Source organism: Aythya marila, assembly GCF_965140915.1.
Source record: "Aythya marila genome assembly, chromosome: 22".
Taxonomy (NCBI): Eukaryota; Metazoa; Chordata; class Aves; order Anseriformes; family Anatidae; genus Aythya; species Aythya marila.
In genome coordinates, this window is record NC_139063.1 from 5,725,779 (window position 1) to 5,743,628 (window position 17,850).

Consider the following 17,850-nt stretch of genomic DNA (forward strand, 5'->3'; position numbering starts at 1 on the left):
TCCACCCCTCCCAGTGCTGTCCCTGGGCACCAGTGTGCCAAATCCGCACTGCCCTGGGCTCCTCATGTGCACCCAGCCTTCCCTCGAGGCAGTGGGATCGTGAGACGTGGATGTGCACACACGGGCAGCCACCCAGAGAGGCCCCCATGCCTTATTGCACACTGACACCCACGCCCATGCCCACACCCACACATGGGTGCACAAAGGTGCCCGCACACACTGGTGCCCGTGCCCCCAGGCACCCACCCATGCCCACAGACACCCAAGGTGGCTCTGGGTGCCACCCACCCCGCACAGCCCTCGCCCACCCTGGCTCTGGGCAGATCTGGGCTTTGGGTTTTATTTGCTGGTCCCACAGCAACAGCTTTGGGTGCCTGTCCCGGCCGTGCCACCAGCCCTGGGGCCAGGCTGCATGGCCCCTGTGCTGCGGGTGGCCCTGGTAGGAGGGACAGGGCGATGAGCGGGGCCGGGGATGCCCAAAACAGCATCACTGTGCTCACACCCTCCAAAATCACCCACAGCCCATGGCAGGGGTGTCACCTTCCCAGAGCATGGCTTTGCGAGGAGCTCCCAGTGCCCAGGACTTGCAGAAGCAGCTGAGGAACCGAGGTCCCATCTCCCCCTGGGCAAGGAGCACCCTGGGGTGCCCAGCTCCATGGGGGACCCCTTGGCGAGGTGCTGGCTGCTGGGGGGCTGTGTTCTCCAGCCCATTGATGCCCCCCCTCTGTATCCTCAATTAAAAAAAGTAAAAAAACAAAAACAAAACAAAACAAACAAACAAACAAAAAAAAAACAAACAAAAAAACAGATCTTGGATCACTGGAAAAAGGACAGGACATGGACGTGGTACCCAAAACATCACAGTGAACAACACACTCAGACAAACCCCCCCGGGCTGCTTGTCACGCTCCTGGCGTAGCCCCCCTGGCACGGCTGCTGCCGAGAGGAGGAGAAAATCCCCCCCAGCGCAACCCCTCCGCGTGCTTCAGCATGTGCCATGGCAGAAAACTGTCCTCCCGCAGGGCAAACGTCCCCGTCCTCGCCCGGCATGGGTGTGAAGCTTCCCTTGGTCCCCACAGGTCCCCACGCGGCTCCTCTCCCGCGGGGCTCGGGCGATGCAGTGGCCGCATGGTGCCCAGGGAGGGCCACCAGGCTCCGGCCGTGCCAGGAAAGCTGGGCTGGTGCTCCAGGTGGTGCTCCACGGCCTCCCTTCTCCTGGCGGTCAGAAACGCGGCCCCGTACGGGGTTAGGACGTGTCCTTCAGCTCAGGGCTTTGGGGCTGCGGCGGGGGCACCTCCGTGGAAGGTGACTGCATCTCCTGGGAGCTGCCTGCGGTGGGTGGAAGGAGGGCGGTGAGCGGCTCCGCTGCATCCCCCCCACATCACCCCCGGCCCTGCCGGCACCCACCTGCGCTCAGGGACATCTCGGCCAGCTTGAGGGGCAGGTCGGAGGGGCTGACGCCTGCCGGCGAGCCCAGGATGTCGGGCAGGGCATTGCGCCGCCCGGTCCTCCCGGAGGATGCGAAGTCCAGCACTGGCTCCACCTCGGTCATGCTAGCCCTGGAGAGACACCGTCCCCTCCGCTCAGCATCCCCGTGGGGTGGTGGGGACCCAGCGAGCCCTTCCCCATGGGGCTGCCCCATCCCCAGCGCCCAGCTGGCAGATTTGGGCACGGGAAGCCCCCCTGGTTGCAGCATCACGGGGGAAGGGGATGCTCAGGGGTCCGGGACCCTCCACCCCACCACGTCCCCATCCAGCATCCTCACCGGGCGCCCTCCCCACCACGTCCCCATCCAGCATCCTCACCGGGCGCCCTCCAGCCTGGCCCGGCTGCGTCTCTGCGGTGCCCTGGGTGCTGCTCCAAGCCCCGGCCTGCGGCTCCCAGGGGCTGCACAGGGATGGGGGCTGCGGGCTGGGTCCCCCCCTGCTCCAACCTGTGGGAGGCAGAGGAAAGGGTGAGCGAGAGCCCCTGGCTCGGGGGGGGGAGGCTGTGTGGCACCCAGCACCCTCCTCCTGCATGTCTCACAGGGACCAAAGCAAGATGGGGAGTAAAGGGCAGGGAGACCTCGGTGGCAGGCAGAAGGGGGTGGCAGAGAGGGAGGGAGGGAGGGAGGGAGGGAGGGAGGGATGGGGAACAGAGCTGGGGACAGGGAGGTGGCACCTGGCTGGGAGGTGCAACCACAATGGAGGCAGAGAGGGCACCGAGGGACCAGCTGCTCAGCCAGGAGTGAAGGGCGCGCTGTCCCCAGCCTGGTCACGCACAAAGCGAACCCCCCAGTGTTCCCCGGGGAGCAGCTCTTGCTGCAGACAGCCCCTCTGAACCCCCCCGAGGTGGCTAGCTGGGGGACATCAGCTCTGGCCGGCCTGGCACACATCGCTGCCAGGCCCTCTGGGGAGGTTTGCTCAGCACTGAGGAGTATTTGGGGCTTTTGCACAAGGGTTTCTGCAGGCTGGGGCTGCAGACGAGCACTGGGGACAGGAGGTGACCTTGTGGGCATGGTCCCCCTCCCTGCAGCTCCTCCACCAGTCCATGTTCCCCTTGGGTGTTGCATCATGGGGTGAGTTCAGGATTTCCCTCCCCCTGGAATCGGTGTTGTGCCAGGGGGGAGCAGGCGATGCCCAGGAGCCCTGCTGCTGTCCCCCAGCCCTGCTGCCCCGAGGAAAACTCACCGCTGTGCCCCTCGGAGCGGCTCTGGGGCGGGCGGCGAGTCACAGTCCCCTCGTCCGTGGGAGCAAGCGGGATGAGTGACCCCAGCTCGGGCTGCGGGTGAGGAGAAGGTGAATGATTAACCCGGGCTGTGAGTCACGGGGCAGGATCCAGCCCTGCACTGCCTCAGGGCCAGACGAGAAACCCCGGGCCCTTTCAAATGGGGAAACCGAGGCACGGGAGCAAGGTGCACGTGTGATAAAGGCAGGGGCTGGGGCTGCAAATGGGCACGACCGATGGCACCTTGTGGCTGCGTGTGTGTGAGTGTGTGTGTGTGTGTGTGTGTGTGTGTGTGTGTGTGTGTGCTCAGGCTGTGCTGCTGGATGTGAGTGCATGTATGTGTGCATACACACGGATGTACACGTCCATATGGATCTGAGCTGGATCTCTGTACACATGGAACCCTCTGGCACATAAATGTGCATGCACGGAGCACTGTGCCACATGTATGTGCATGCTTGGCACACGTGTGTGCACGAGTGGTGCCCCATGGACCACGTATGTACATGCATGGTGCACCCTGGCACCCCTGTGCACCCCTCCATCAGCACCAAGGCTGCTGCCAGAAGCTGTTAGCACCAGAGAAGTGTCACCTCTGGCTCACAGCACTTCTCATCCCACCACACGTGGCCAAATTCCCCTCTTTCACCCCACACCAAGCATCCCACAGCTCCGTGCCCTGCCTGGCAGGAGCCGCCAGCCCAGCAGCGCCCTGCTCCAGCCCCGGCACACGGCTGCAGCATCCGAGCTGGTGCAGGAGCATCCCTGGCAGTGCGGGAGCACCCGCTGTGTCGCCCTGGCAACCATTTGGGAACAGGGCCTGGCTGCTCACGTCCCGGCCAGCGGGGCGGTGTGAGCGTGAGGGTGTGCACAAGCATGCACACGCACGCACAAACGCATGCACACAAACGCAGTGCACACACGGAGATGTATGCACACCTGCACACCCATGCAGAGATGCATGCAGGCATGCACACCATGCAGAAATGCATGCACACACACGAGTGCACGTGCCCTCACGCTGCTCACACACACACACACACACACACACACATGCACACGCAGCAGCTCTCTCTGCCCAGCCAGGCACATCCCATCAGACAGGAGCCCTGCAGGGCTGGATCAAAGCTGCTTCCCGGCAGCCCCCGCGGCTCTCGCTGGCTCCAGCGCTGCAGAAACGTGCCGTGACATCCCTCAGGACCCGGCTGGATCCTGCCCGGCCCTGTGCTGTGTCTCCTGCAGGAGCAAGGTCCAAGGTGCCAACGGCTGCCCCGTGCCCAAAGCTTCCCCCAGCCCCACAGGAAGGGAATTAACCCCACTGCAGGGCAAATAACGTTGCATAAACCCCAGCCACCGCCCTGCAGTGGGATTTCCCCTCTGAGCAGGGATGTTTCTGTGAGGCTTAGTGTGGCCTCTATTTTAAAAGGCTTCGGGAGTCACATGGGAGGTCCTGGGGCTGCTGGTTCACGCTGTAATGCCCCTAATGGGATAGAGGAGGGTGGTGCAGAAATAGGTTTTAATCCCCCTGAGAGATGGGCTGCAACTGAGGATGCTTGGGTGGGGTGGAGGGAGGACATGGCACGGGGACACAGCACCTTGAGCATCCCTGGCAGTGCTGGAGTTTTATGAGAAGCACCAAGGATCATAAAACTCACAGGGAAACAGAAAGGATGGGCAAATCCTATCCAGGCTGTGTCGCTGCCAAACACAACTCCCCCCCTCAGGGCACATAAAATAAATGATCCGGGGTGTCCAGGGCATCACAGCCTCGGCTGTGGAGTTTTGCCCTTAAGAGGGATTCATTTAATCACAGGCATAAGGATTTTCCTTTTTAAGTTCTAAGTGGTTAACGGATCATTTACTAAGCTGGAAGTGTGGGTTTGGGCCATGTAAGGTTTTTGGGTTGCCTTTTGAGGAGTTTTTTTCACACTCTTTAGCTCCAAAGGAAAGGGTCAGCGTTGTGTCCTCTGGTGGACGGAAGGCTGGAAAAGCTGCAGCCCACCAGGAGCCTCCAAAAATCCACCACAACCCCACGATGTTGAGATTATTAGGAGATGATGAGCACAATTAAAAATGGGAAGGGTTCATTAACCATAACATTGAACACCAGTGAGGGCTGCAAGATGGGAAGCACAGAGCTGCCCCGTATCAGAAGAGAACGGGAGCATCGGCCAGGAAAATCAGTGGGAGGCAAAACCCAACGGGGCTGATCTGAGCCCACCCAGCAGCCCCTGGAGCCTGGAACAGCAGCTGGCCATAATTAAACACTGGAGGCAATTTGGAGAGCTGGAGATCTCCCACAGCAAGTTGGTCCCGGGGTTCTGGGGAGGTGATCTGGTGCCTTTGCCCCAGTGTGGTCCCAAAGCATCAAGCCACGGCCCCGTGAGCTTACCCCAACTGCTGCCCAGCCTGAGAATTAGAAAAATGAGAGAAATAGCTGCCCGGCTATTTTACACCCATTCTTGCAGCGTGACCCGTTCTCCTTTATCTCCAGGGCTCCTGCTTGTGCTTGAATTTGGGGGATTTGCCTCCCCCACCAGTTCTGGGCACGCCAAAGTGTCTCTGCTTCACCTGGAGGAACCCTCTCCTTCCTTCCCCCTCCCTTCCCGCAGGCAGGCAGGACCACATCTAGGGGATCTTCCTCTCCAGACCCCTTGCATGCTCCCTCCCATCCCTGCTAATTCAGCAGTCCTGAATTACTCCACCCCAACCACACTCTGGTTACGTGGGCATCTTCCACCTTCCTCCGCGTGCACCTGCCGGCTGGAGGCTGCTGGAGTATTGGCACCTGGAACCGGTACGGGGCCATCAGGGAGAATGAGGGGCCCCGAGATGGGAGGCTGATTATCCTGATCCTCTGCCACCCCTGGGTGCCACCCCGGAGGTGAGCACAGGCGGTGATGTGCTGCCGAAATCCACCGGGTCCCGCGGAGCAGCGAGTGCTGTGGTGCTGCTCTGTGGCTCCGTCCCAGGATCTGTGCTCGGGGCTGACAGCGAAGCTCGGCTCTATTTAATGCCCTCATTAAAGCCAGGAAAAATCCAACCTGAGTCTCTCCAGACAGGATTCCAGGCTGTTTGCATAAACTGTCACTTTTGCTTATAATGCTGAAAACACAAATCAGAGCAAGTCCTGCTCGAGGGGAACAGTGAGACCAGCTCGTGCGCTCGCCGACATCCCAACTCAAAGCTTCCCTGAGCATCTGAAGGGCAAACCCAGATGCTGCCAACATGAATCTGGATGCTTTCATGAGACAGAGGCATCCCCCAGCCCTGCAGACCCCGATACGTTCATGTCTGTGCCCTACACTATGGGGCAGTACCACCCCCAAAGGCTGCAGAAATTCCCTGCAGACCCGGGCTGGACCAGGCTGGGGCAGGAAAAGTGCCTGGGGGGAACTCAGCAGCTTAATCCCAACAGAGCCCTGCTGAGCACCTGTGAGACAGGATTTCCTAGAAGTTCATAAATTGATAAAATTGAGTCATCTCCTGCGGGAGCAGCAGCTCCTGCGAGATGAAGGGTGCCTGCGCTGGCCTGGAAACACCGGGGATCCCGAATGAGAGATGCTCCCTGGTTCCTCCTCAGAAGTGCTCTTCTTAATAATTTCTAACTATTGATAGGACAGGGCACGGCTCTGTCTGGGTGTGTCCCAGTCGGGCACCCAGGGATGCAGTCACAGAGGACGCACACACACACCCCAGCACGTGAGCCCCCGGCCCCGTGGCACAAAGCAGAGCCCAGGACTCTGAGTGCCGTCCCCCACCAAGCCCCATCTCTCGGGAGCTGGGGATGGGGACCTCAAAAGGTTTTTGGCTCAGTGGGCTCATGCTGGCTGAAATCATTGCCCCCAGACTCCAGGCATGATGCTGACCCCATCCCTTATCAGGACTGGCACCACATCCCTGCATCGATGAATTCTGATGGTGCCAAGTGGCCTCCTTGCCCCTGGGCATCGTGTTTATTCATCAGACTGCAGCACCCCTGGTTCCCCCTGTCCTCTGTGGGTTCCCCCCCACCTGCACAAAAGCAGCAGGGCCAGGAGCGGCCATTCCCAAAGCTCCCGGGCTCTGAAAGCATCTGGGGATGTCCTCACCCCAGGGAAGGATGGATGCTGCTCCCGGGACACCCTGGGCTTTGCCAGCCCCTGACGTCTTTCAGGGCTTGAGACCAGCCCTGCCTACACCCCCACCAGCTAATGACCTCTAATTGCTGGCACAGCCGTGTGTCTGGAGGAGGACAGAGCGTGAGGACAGGAATTTCTTCCTGTAGCTTCCCTTCCACCACGTCTCAGTTGCAAAGAAGGTGATCTAATGGGAGGTAATTACATTGATTGAGCCCTCAGTAATACAGCTCCCACTGTAACCTTTAGTTAGCTGCTCTGACGACGGTACAAACTGTAATTTTACATAATAAACGTGTCACCCACATCTAAATTGGTTTCATTCTTTAGCAGTTTCAGGCTCCCTCCTTGGCAAATGGCTCTTCAGCAGCTGCTCCTGCCAGAGCCAATGGACCCGATCCAAGGGGATGGGGACACACGGAGCCTCTCCCAGTGCAAACCCCCTTTCTCCATCCCCACTCCTGCAGCCCGATGCTGCTTTCACTCACAGCCTCTCCTCCTGGTTCCCATGCTCATTGTAACCCAGATGTTGGGTGCTTTGCAGCCTGGTTTTGTTCCCTGCCAGCACCCACTGGGCTGGCAGCTGCTGGGTCCTCCCCAGGGAGCTGTGCTGGACACCTCTGGCCACGGGCTGTGGTCACCAGGAGGGGACTGTGCTCCCAGTCCCGGAGCTGGGGACCATTCCCTGCTCCCTGCAGCCAGGTTGGGGTGAGCACACCCAGCAGTGATGCACCGTGCCTCCATCCCCAAGCACCACGCTGACACTTGCACCACATCCAGGGAGCAGGTGGGGCTCCCCGCCTTGCTGCCTCCATCCCAGCCCCACACAGGTCTCCCCGCCCCGCAGGATCCCCTTCCTTCAGATCCCCAGATCTGCTGAATCCAGAGACACTTTTGGGGACCCTGCTTCCAAAAACACTCCAGCTCCTGGCCCAACCGGGCTGATCACCCCATGGGGAGCCCCGCTCAGCCCACGGGTGCTGCTGCTCAGCTGGGTGCTTTGGGAACTGGGAGCGGGCTCTTTGGCTGTGACAAAGCAGCAGAGCACGTGCAGGAGCCTGGATTTGGGGCACTTTGGGAAGCACAGCCAGCTGACGGCTTGTGGGGCCGCGGGCTGCAGCTGGGACCTGTGGCTTCCTGGGGACCCCATTGTGCGTGCCAGCCCTGTGGCTGTGCGCCCACCCGCTCTCTGGTAGCTGGCAGGATTTCTCCTTCCCAACACAACTCACCCAAGAAGGAAGGTAGAAACCATCCCAGGGGTCCTATGTGTCACGTTCCTGGGCAGCATCCCCTCGGGGGGACGGATTTGGCTTCTTTTGGGTGGGAACGGAGAGGGAGACATCACACGGAGGTGGGCTGAGCCTGCGGATGCTTCCCCCTACGTGGGTGCAGGGAGCATCTCTGGGATTCCCCGCTGCATGAGCCATCCCCAGTGCTGCCTGCCCGGCCCCGGGAGCTGGCAGGGAAGGGATTGAAAGCCAGGGAGGGGAGAGATCTGGGATCAAAGGCATGGTTTGAAATCCTCAGCCCCGTGCTGTCAGCGGTGATGGAGCGGAGCCGGAGCAGCTGTGACTTGGCTGAGCCCGAGCCACCTGCCTGAGGGACACGGGCTCCAGGAGCCAAGGTCAGAGCGGGTGGTGGACCCCGTCCCCATCCCGGTGACACCATGGGGCGTCCTTCACCGTGTGTGTGGAGGCAGGGCAGCACCGAGGGCAGCACCCCACAGCCCAAAGCGCCCTATCCTGCAGTGGTGGCTGTGACCATGGGCACCAGGACGTTGTGCTCCTTCAGCAGGGGATGTGCTGCCACCTCCCACCGCTCCCCTGAGCATCCCCATGTCCCCGCCACCTCCCGAGGACCCCAAATTGGGGCAGGGAGGGCACCCCTGTGACAGCAAGGGCTGAGGTGTCGCTCAGCGGACAGCCCCAAGGTCACAGGCTGTGAGTCCTTGGGGGGGCAGGGGACAGCCGAAGCAGCCATCCTGCCCCTGCCTCCCCCTCGGTGGCACTGCCACCAGCCAAGGGACAGGAGCCAGCTCCAGGGGCCAAAGGGACCCGATCCAAGCAGTCACGGGAGCAACCTGCCAAAGTGCTGCCCTGAAGGCAGCAAGGAGGGGTTGTCCCTGGGGAAACCCCTCGGTCCCGAGGGGATGCCTTGATGCCCAGGGGAAGGTGTGGGATGAGCAGGGGAGCGGTGCTCAGCCCGTGCCTGCTGTCCCAGCACTCCCGCTGCCTGCGCTCCCCCAGCTCCCCGTCCCCGAGGGGGGAACCTGCTCTCAGCCTGGGTGCAGGGGTGCTTGGAAGGGGCTTGGAGGTACCAGAGGTGAGGATGGAGCGGGGTGGAGGGGATGGCAGTGAGCCCGGGACCTGCCAAGGAGGAGGGAGCTGGGGGTGATGGGGCCAGGATGGGCCCGAGGTGCTGCCCCGGGATGGATGAACCGTGCTCAGCACCTGACCGTGGCTCACCCAGAGCCACCCCGGAGCCACCAGCCTCCGGGCAGGATGGGGGACACCACCGGACCCCTGAGTGACACCACCAAGCCCTGTTCAGCACCACAGCCTGCTGCCCACTTTCACCCCCCATTCCCCAGAGCACCACCATGCCCTGAGCACCCCCCTCTCCTTCCTCTCAGGGCCCTGCTCTGCTGCCACGGAGGGGCCAGCACCCAGCCTGGGCTCGGGGCCTCCTTGCACCCACAGCACCCGCACCCAGCACCCAGCTGCTGCTCACCTGGGCCGTGCAGGATCCGGCGGCGGTGTCGGTACTGGCGTTGGGGTTGATACTGGTGGTGATGGTGATGCTGGTGCAGGTGGTGATACTGATGCAGGTGGTGATACTGGTGCTGATGGTGATACGGGTGCTGATGCTGGTGCTGCCGGTGCTGCCGGTGTTAATACTGATGCAGATGGTGATGCCGGTGCTGATCTAGGTGCTGACGCCGGTGTCGATGCTGATGCTGATACCGGTGTGGCTACTGGTGCCGGTGCTGATGCTGCTGTCAGGACTGGTTCCGATGGCGGTGCCGGTACCGGTGTGGGTCCTGCTGCTTGGAGCTGCTCCCGGTGCTGCTCCCGGTGCTGGACACCGCTGCCGGTGCTGCTGCCGGTGCCGGTGCCGGTGCCGAGGGGCCGCCCCAGCCCCCCCGGGGCGCAGGGCGCGGAGCCGCCCGCACAATGCCGCGGGTCCCCGCCGCCGCCGCCGCCTCCCGCACGGCCCACGCGCGGCACGGGGGGGCCGCCACGCACCGGGCCCCCCCCGCCGCCCCGCCCTCCCCCCGCCGCCCCCCTCCCGCCTCCTCCCCGCGGCTGCCGCGGCCCCGCCGGGACCCCCCCGGCCTCGGGCAGGCTCGGAGGAGGGGTTGGAGGGGACGGGCCCCCCCCCCCCGAGCCGGGGCCCCCCCGAAGCCCACCCCCGGCTGGCCCCGCGCTTGGTCGCTGCCCTCCCGGGGATGCCGGCGCCGGGGCTGGGCGCATCCTGCTCTGCCCCCCCGGTAAGGGAAGGGGTCGGGTGCCAGCCCCCCCTTGTCCCCCCCGGGCACCCCGCTGGGAAAAAAGGGGTGAAAGCCCCATTATGCCTGAAGCGGGTGCTTGGCGGCAGCCCTGGGGACAAAAGAGGTCGCCTCGACCCCGGGTCAAGGCGGGGGGGGGGGGGGCAAGGAAGGCGCTGATGCCCCCATCCTCTGCCTCTCGGTGCTTTCCTTTCAGCCCAGACCCGTTTCCAGGAGCAGAACCTTTGTGAGGACGGGCAGTGAGGTGGCTGCACCTCCCTGGGGTGTGGGGCCAGGGACAGTGGGTGAGGGGACAGTGGGTCCAGCCGCTGAACCCTCCTGGGGCACCCGCGTGGAGCTGGGGAGCAGCAGGGCTGCGGGGGGGGGCGGCGATGTGAGCTCCCCACCCGGCCCCCCCATCTGGGCCAGAGGGGTGAGGGAGGAGAGAGGGTTCAAAGAAATCCACATTTGCAGGCAGGAGCAGCAAAACGCCTCCCCGGGCCCCAAATGTCCCCTCCTGGCTTTTGGGGAGCCCCCAGGGCTGGGGAGCTCAGTCCTGAGCGGGGCTCGCAAGCCCTGGGGCTCAGCAGGGCCCAGGGCACAGGGTGCTCACCAGCGATGCTTTCCCAGGCTCTGCAGCCACCAGCAAGGCAAATTTGCTGTGCCCCGTGGTGCTGGGGTCGCCCAGGGACATCCTGCCCTGCCACTCGGGCACGGTGACGGGCGACGCACGGCTCCCGCGCTGCCAGCAGGGAGGGAGCCTTCGCCAGCCGCTGTTTTTAGCTATTTTTAGCTGCTCACGCTCTGCTTTCTCCTTGACTGTCTCCCCTCGCTGGAACAGTCTCGGGCCAGGCATCGGCGGGAGGCGATGTTTATCCTGGCACCTGATGGCTGTGACAGCGGCTGTCGCAGGGAGAGGGGGGCGGCTGCCACCCCCCTGCCCTGGGAAACCAGTCGGAGGGGGGAGGGGGCACTGGGGGGACTGGGAGGGGACACTGGGGGAAGCCTCCTATCTGGGGAGGGCTGGAAGGGAGCCGTGCTGGGGCGTGAGCAGGGGGATGTGGTCCTGTCCCCACTCCAGCTCTCTGCATGCTCAGGAACTCCTGTTTTGGAGAGGTTCGCAGGCCCCACTGGAGCACCCAAGGGTGGCTTTCCCTTCTGGGTGCCCCCAAGGGATGCTCTGCCCTGGAGCTGGGGGAGAGCTACAGCGCTGCCCCCATTTCCACCCCCCTGCCACTGCAGGCCCCTGAGGATGGCCAGGCCAAGGGATCTGGGTAAACTGAAGCAGTGCAGAGGTGAAGGGACAGCAGGGACAGAAACACCCAGACCAGTTGGGTCCTGTGGTGAGCAGCAAGACCTCCAGCTCAGAGCCCTGTGGGCAGGGTGAGCATCACTGGTGGGGGTACCCGAAACAGAATACTGATGCCCCTGAGAGACCCTTCTTTATCCATCAGGGGAGCGAAGCCAGTGAGGACGGGGTCAGGCAGCTCCCCATCTGCCACCCACTTTAAATTATATTTGCTCCTAAGGAGAAAGGCCCAGAAGAGGGTGGAAATGGGCTCAGGAGTGTTTGATCTGAGCCACCACCCCTCTGCTGGTCCCCCCTGGGGAGGGATGGAGGTAACAAGGCAGAGGCAGGCAGGGAAGCAGCGGGTTTGTTTTCCTGCAGGTCTGATCTGGGCCAAAAGTCACCTCGGAGGGAGAGCAGCACTTTGCTATTCCTCTGTCAGACCTCTCCTCGTATTTTCCAGCCCTGTTTAGGCCCTGATTTCTTGCAGGGTACATGGGCGATGTGGAGGAAAGGTTATTCCTGAGCTGAGCTCACCCCTGGGCTGAGTCAGTCGCTCCGCTGAGGCTGCCCAGGTTTCGCTCTAGGAGGGCAGCCCAGGGCAGCAAGGAGAGTCTGGGGAAAAAAAAAAAAAAAAAAAAAGGTGTGCATGAGTTAACAGAGCATAAATGAAGCATCTGAAAAGATGTCTTAATGGGCAAAAAGAGCTAAAGTCTGTTGTTCGTGCTCTAGTAACTTCCAGTTACTGGAACTGCCAGGTCAGCAAACCGGCCGAAATCACCGGAATTGCCGAGCATGGGGACAGCGAGTGGCCATCGCGGAGTGCCACCTGTGTGGGGCATGGTGCTTCCTCCTCCTCTTCTTCCTCTTCCTCTCCTCCTCCTCCTCCTCTTCCCGCTGCGGCAGGGATTTGTGCAAAGCTCCCAGAGCCCGGCTTGGGCTTTTTTTATCCCTGGCTGCTCTTCCATTGACATTCCTAGCTGTGCCACCGGCTTCAGCGCTGCTCGCTAACCCCTTTTACAGGGAGCTAAATATAGCCCAGGCAGCAAGGAAAATCTGCTCGGCTGGGCACGTGGGGCTCGGCAGCGCTTCTGCAGCCTCAGCTGGTGCCGGGAGTGTGCGGGGTCTGGGTGGTGGCAGTGCTCACCTTGTCTTCTTGTCCCCTGTCCCCATAAATGGTGAGCATCATGGCACTGCTTGCTTTGATGGACGTTGTGGGGTCTCACAGCTCTCCTTGTCCCAGCATCACCATTTCTGTCCTGCTCGGTGTCTCCTGGGGTACACCCATCAACACTGGGGCATTTTAGGATGGGGAGTGGCTGGAGTTTGTCATCAGCCCTGCTCCTGCCAGCAGAACCACAGCACAAAGCCCCAGCTCGCTGCTGTGCTTAGAAAAAAAACCCATGTGGCTCTGGGCATGCATGTGGGTGCTGTGCAAAACGCACGGTGCAGGCAGTGAAGCCAAGCTCTGTGGCACCCATGGGTTCGCTGCTGTCCTGTGCCATGGAAAGATGTGGGGATGTTGTGGGGCCTGCAGAGGGGTGGATGTGGGGTGGAGCAGCCCCTCAGCACCCTTGTGCGTGGGTGCAGCCTGGTTTCTGCCTCTGCTGCCAGCCAGCTGCTTCCACTGGAGCCACGGACTCGTTAAGAAGACACTGATCTAATTGTCTCCACGTTGGTGCTGCTGCTTTTTTTTTTTTTTCTTTTTTCTTTTTCCTTTTTCTTCCTTTAAACAGAAAGGAATGAGGCAAAATGCTGACTAGAGAAATCTAATTGGATCCCCATGGCTCATTAGACATTTCTCCAAAAGGAATAATCATTAAATCTGAAAATGAGCAGGGTAGGAAATAGCTCATGGCGTGCACAGCTTTCCACAGGCTTCTGCACACCCCCTGCATGCCCTGTCTGGGCCACGTTTGCTGGGACTCCTGGTGGCACTGGGGACACCCCATTGCCTGTGGGACCAGCCTGTCGTGGTGCACACAGCCCCATGTGCTGGGGTGGGAAATGCACATGGAGAGCTGGGGGGATCTGTTCCAGATTTTGGGAAGACATCCTGGGAAAGCAATGCTCGGACCTGGATGTGGGGTGAGCTGGGGCTGGCAGGAGCTGAAAATGTCTCAAAAATGGAGTTATAGCTGCAAAAAAAGAACCACGTCCTCCTGCCAGGTGGAGCACGGGCACCTCCAGGTTGTGCCCTCACCCCACTGCCTGCTCCCCCACCTCCCTGCCCCTCTACCTCTATCGATTTGGATCCTGGGGCCTTGGAGATGCAATTTAGCTGATTGTGGAGCATAACTTCCCAAAATTTTCCACCCCATGGGAGAGCCAGCAGTCGCTGTGACGGTGCAGAAGCTCCTACACGATGCTCCCATCCATCACCGGCCCCGCATCTGGCCACCGCAGTGAGGACAAACGGCCTCCGTCCCGACTTGGCAGGGAAATGCGAAGGCAGCTGGGAGCCCTGCCTGCGAGCACGAGCTGAATCAAGCCTCAAGGGCAGAGGGTGGCCAGAAACTCTTGGTTCTTTGCTTTCCTGGCTGGGAGAAGCTTTGGGGAGAGGATCGCAGCCCGTTGGATGATGAGCACTAGGCTTGGTGGTGGTCTGGGGCTTTTCTTATGGAAAGCAGCAGCCGTGGCAGCCCTGCTGGCCCTTACGGCATCCCAAATTGGCAGAAGGGCCTCAAGGAGGGTCCAGGCTGCTGAAGGTGTGCTTGGCTGCAGGTTTCTGTTGAGGGCTGTGGGCTGCAGGATGGGAGAGTCATGGTCAACACAAGAGAGAAAGCAGGAGCTCAGGTGCAGAAGGCTTTGCAGCTTGGCGGTGGCCACCCCAAAATCATTCCTGATGAGAGCCATCTCCCAGCAAACAGCCCCGCTGCCCAACCCTTCCTTTTTTATCCACTGGGTTTGAATCCCTGCTCCCGTGACGCTGAGCACGCTGCCTCTGCCCGTAATTAAGGGCCCTGCAATCACCCATCCCCAGTCCCGTGTCTGTTCATTACAGAAGAGCTTAGCACAAAACTAATTCCCTGACTCAACGGTGTCCTTAGGCAAGGGGGGAGATGCTTCAATCTCAGGACTTTGGCATTTATCCTTTCCCATCCCAGGCTGGCTCTGTGCTTGTCCCCTCCTGGAAGCCACCAAGAGGGGCAGCAGGAACGAGACACCTCACTGGGGGGGCAGGGGGCAGTCTTGTTCTTCTCCTCCTTGCCTGGCCCCAGGAAGGGCAGGGGGGATCCGGGGACCCCTTCACCTCCCCTTGTGGATGAGCAGCACCCTGAGGTCTCGAGCACTCCCCTGAAACACCCAAACTATGAGGCTGTGATGTGCTTGGTGGTGACCTGGGGCAGACCTGAGGGGTCTGGGGAAGGGTTCTGGGTGCCCCAAAACCTCATCAAGGAGTGGGGCCAGCTCCCAGGGAGCCCCAGGGACATGGGCATCAGCCCCCATCTCCCCAAAATGACCCTGCTTGTGTAACACCTCTGCTAGACAATGCTCTGGAGGGAAGGTGTTTGATGGGTTGAGCTTTTTGTTCCAAATACGGACTCGATTATTAATTATTATTAATTACTGTAATGTAGGTTTATCCGTGAATAGCATCGCTCAGGCTCAGCAGGAACCCTTCTGGCTGCGCCCAGGGCTAAGCTGGTATTGTCCCAGTTACTGTCACATGAGGACATTTGTTTTCCACCCCCCCCCCCCCCCGGAGGATATCCCTGGAGCAGAGCCCGGTCCCTCCACGGCCGCTCTGGTGCCACCCCCACCCCCTAAATCCCCCCGTGCAGGTGGAAAATCACCCCCTGAGCCTGGTGGCTCTGGTGCTGGGGAGGAAGGAGGGGAATTTGTTTGGGGCCAGGCTGCTCCCAGCCCTGCTGAGCGCCGGGGGTGGTCTGGGGGTTTCTGGCACAGGGGGGCTGGCAGCACCCCAAGCATCCCTGGCAGCATCCCTGTCCCGTGGGACAAGAAGCAAGGGGGCCCTTTGGGGATGGGGACAGCAAGAGGCAGGTGGCACCGGGCTGGTGGCGGTGCCATGGGGAGCCCCCTCGGTGCTGTGACACGCGTGGGGAGCGCTGCCTGTCCACGCAGCCGGGGGCTGGGACCTCCTGGTGCTGGGGGTGGTGGCAGGGACATGGGGACACTGGGGACATCCCCTCGGGGCCGGCGGGGCCGGGAGCTGAGCGCACCCAGCTCATCTCGGCACTGCCATCTGGCGGCACCGGCCGAGGGGACGGAGGGGACGGAGGGGACACTGGGGACAGTGGGGACAGTGAGGACAGGGACAGGGCACGGGTGGGATTTCTGCTGCACGCCGGCATCGCGCTGGCAGCTCCTGGGGACCCCGGGGGGCTCGGGCAAGCTCCGGCTGCGGGCAGAGGCCGAGCCCGAGCCCCGCAGCGCTGCCCGCAGGCTCCCGACGCCCTCCTCTTCCTCAAGGACACCGAGGGCACGGCGGGTGCCTGGCCCTGATCCTGCTGCAGGGAGGATCCTACCTCCGGCACTGCCTGAATTTGGGGCCTGGAAGTGGGCTGGTGCAGCCAGCTTGGTCCCAGCCTCTGAATTACGGATGCCAGGAGCAGCTCCCAAAGGGCATTGGCATCGCCCCGGCTGCTGCTCCTGGTGTCCCGGCTCTGCCAAGCCCCTCACACCTCACCCCCAGCCCTTTGAGAAGCTCCTGCTCAGGTCACAGCCCTTTTTACAATGAATTTCGCCTTGAAAATTGAATTTCACCCCCCAGCCCTGTTGGCACGTCCACGTTTCCCAGCTCCCCGCACCTGGGCGCTGTTTCTGTCCCACTGAAGCTGGGAGGCAGGGGGAGAAGAGGGAGATGGGGAGTGGACGGCTCCGGCAGGATGGATTAGCGAGCCTGCAGACTGATCCTCCTCTGAGCAGGGAGAGCAGGGAAAAGTGTGCTGGAGCTGGGGGCTGTGCTGGGGCTGGGACGTGTGATGGAGCAGCAGTTGCCGACCCCATGTCTTCCATTGGCAGCTCGTGGCAGGGGCACATCTCACTGCACAGGAGACACCCCACAGTTAAAAATCACGGGGTGTCATTAATTTCCCTCCTGAAGCCATACATCAGGAAACCCCAGGCGCTCCCCAGCAGCACCAGCTGTTCCAGAGACAAGACGTGGGTGGGACCTGACTTGGAGCTTCCAGTGTGCCCCAATTCACAGCAAATAAACTCAAAATACCTCCTGGTTAGGGTATGCGTGGAGGAAAAGCTCCTGGTTCAGAGCTGTGTCTGAGGACCTGAGCCCTTCCCCATGAGCTGCATTACCCTGGGCCCTGGGGTGAGCACCATGATGTAAAAAGGATTTTAAGTTACCTGACTGTGTTCAGAGGAGGGCAACAGTAGGTCTGGTTTGGAGAGCTGGAGGTTGAGGGGTGCCCTCACTGCTCCCTACAGAGGGGAAGCAGCGAGGGGAGGCGCTCACCTTCCCCGGGGGATGCTCGGACCAGGCGGCAGTGTGGTGGTTTTACTGTGGTAGGCAGCTGAACGCCACCACTACTGCACTCACTGCCCCTCCTCAGGAGAGGAGGGGAAGAAGAAAAGGAAAGAAACAACTCACGGGTTGAGATAAGGACAATTTAATTAAAGTAAAAATAATTATCAAGGGAAAAATATTATTAATTAAATAATTTAACGAAAGGGAAAAGGAAAGTGGAAAAAGGGGAAAAAAAGAAAGAAAAACAAAGGCCATGTGGAAACACAGAGGAAAGAAATTTCTCTGTTTCCCACCAACGACTGATGCTTGACCACATCCTCGAAGCAGGGCCCCAAGGCACGTAGCCGTTGTTCGGGAGGACAGATGTTTTCACAAGAGCCCTCCCCTCCCCTCTGCTTCCTTTTCCACCTCTTACTGCTGAGTGTGACCCCACATGGTATGGAACATCCCTTTGGTGGGTTTAGGGCAGCTGTCCTGCTGATGTTCCTTCCTCCCCTCTTGCCCACCCCCAGCCTGCTGCCTCTGGGGGGTCGCAGGGCGTCCTGCTGCAGTGCCAGCACTGCTCAGCAGCTGGCACAACACTGCTGTGAAACCAGCGCTGCTCCAGCACAGCACAGCGCTGGGGGGGCTGCTGCAGGGAAAGGTGACTGCATCCCAGCCAGACCCAGCACAGCTGGGGAAAACTTTCCTGGCTGTCAGACACGGGAACAGGCCTCCTAGAGAGGGGGCTGTGCTTCAGCTTCGGCAGTAGGCTGGCAGTGGGACTTGATCCCTTCCAACCAGAACTATTCTATTCTATTCTATT

The 17,850-nt window shown here is 61.2% G+C and overlaps 1 protein-coding gene across 1 annotated transcript; it reads right to left on the reverse strand.

Moving 5' to 3' along the window:
* Positions 1–54: 54 nt before the first annotated feature.
* On the reverse strand, positions 55–9,614 carry LOC309886419 (cAMP-dependent protein kinase inhibitor beta-like). The gene is made up of 5 exons (XM_082777276.1): positions 9,555–9,614; positions 2,670–2,760; positions 1,806–1,933; positions 1,408–1,559; positions 55–1,329 (listed from the first exon to the last, which is right to left on the reverse strand). Exons 4-5 carry the CDS (start codon positions 1,550–1,552, stop codon positions 1,247–1,249), a joined length of 228 nt encoding a protein of 75 aa, XP_082633402.1. The 5' UTR covers positions 1,553–1,559; positions 1,806–1,933; positions 2,670–2,760; positions 9,555–9,614; the 3' UTR covers positions 55–1,246.
* Between the last annotated feature and the right edge of the window lie 8,236 nt (positions 9,615–17,850).

Excerpts from the sequence above, each read along its gene's own strand:
- LOC309886419 (XM_082777276.1), bottom strand. The coding sequence starts at position 1,552 with ATGACCGAGGTGGAGCCAGTGCTGGACTTCGCATCCTCCGGGAGGACC. Across the intron at positions 1,330-1,407 it reads CGAGATGTCCCTGAGCGCAG|GCAGCTCCCAGGAGATGCAG; the intron begins GTGGGTGCCGGC and ends CACCCACCGCAG.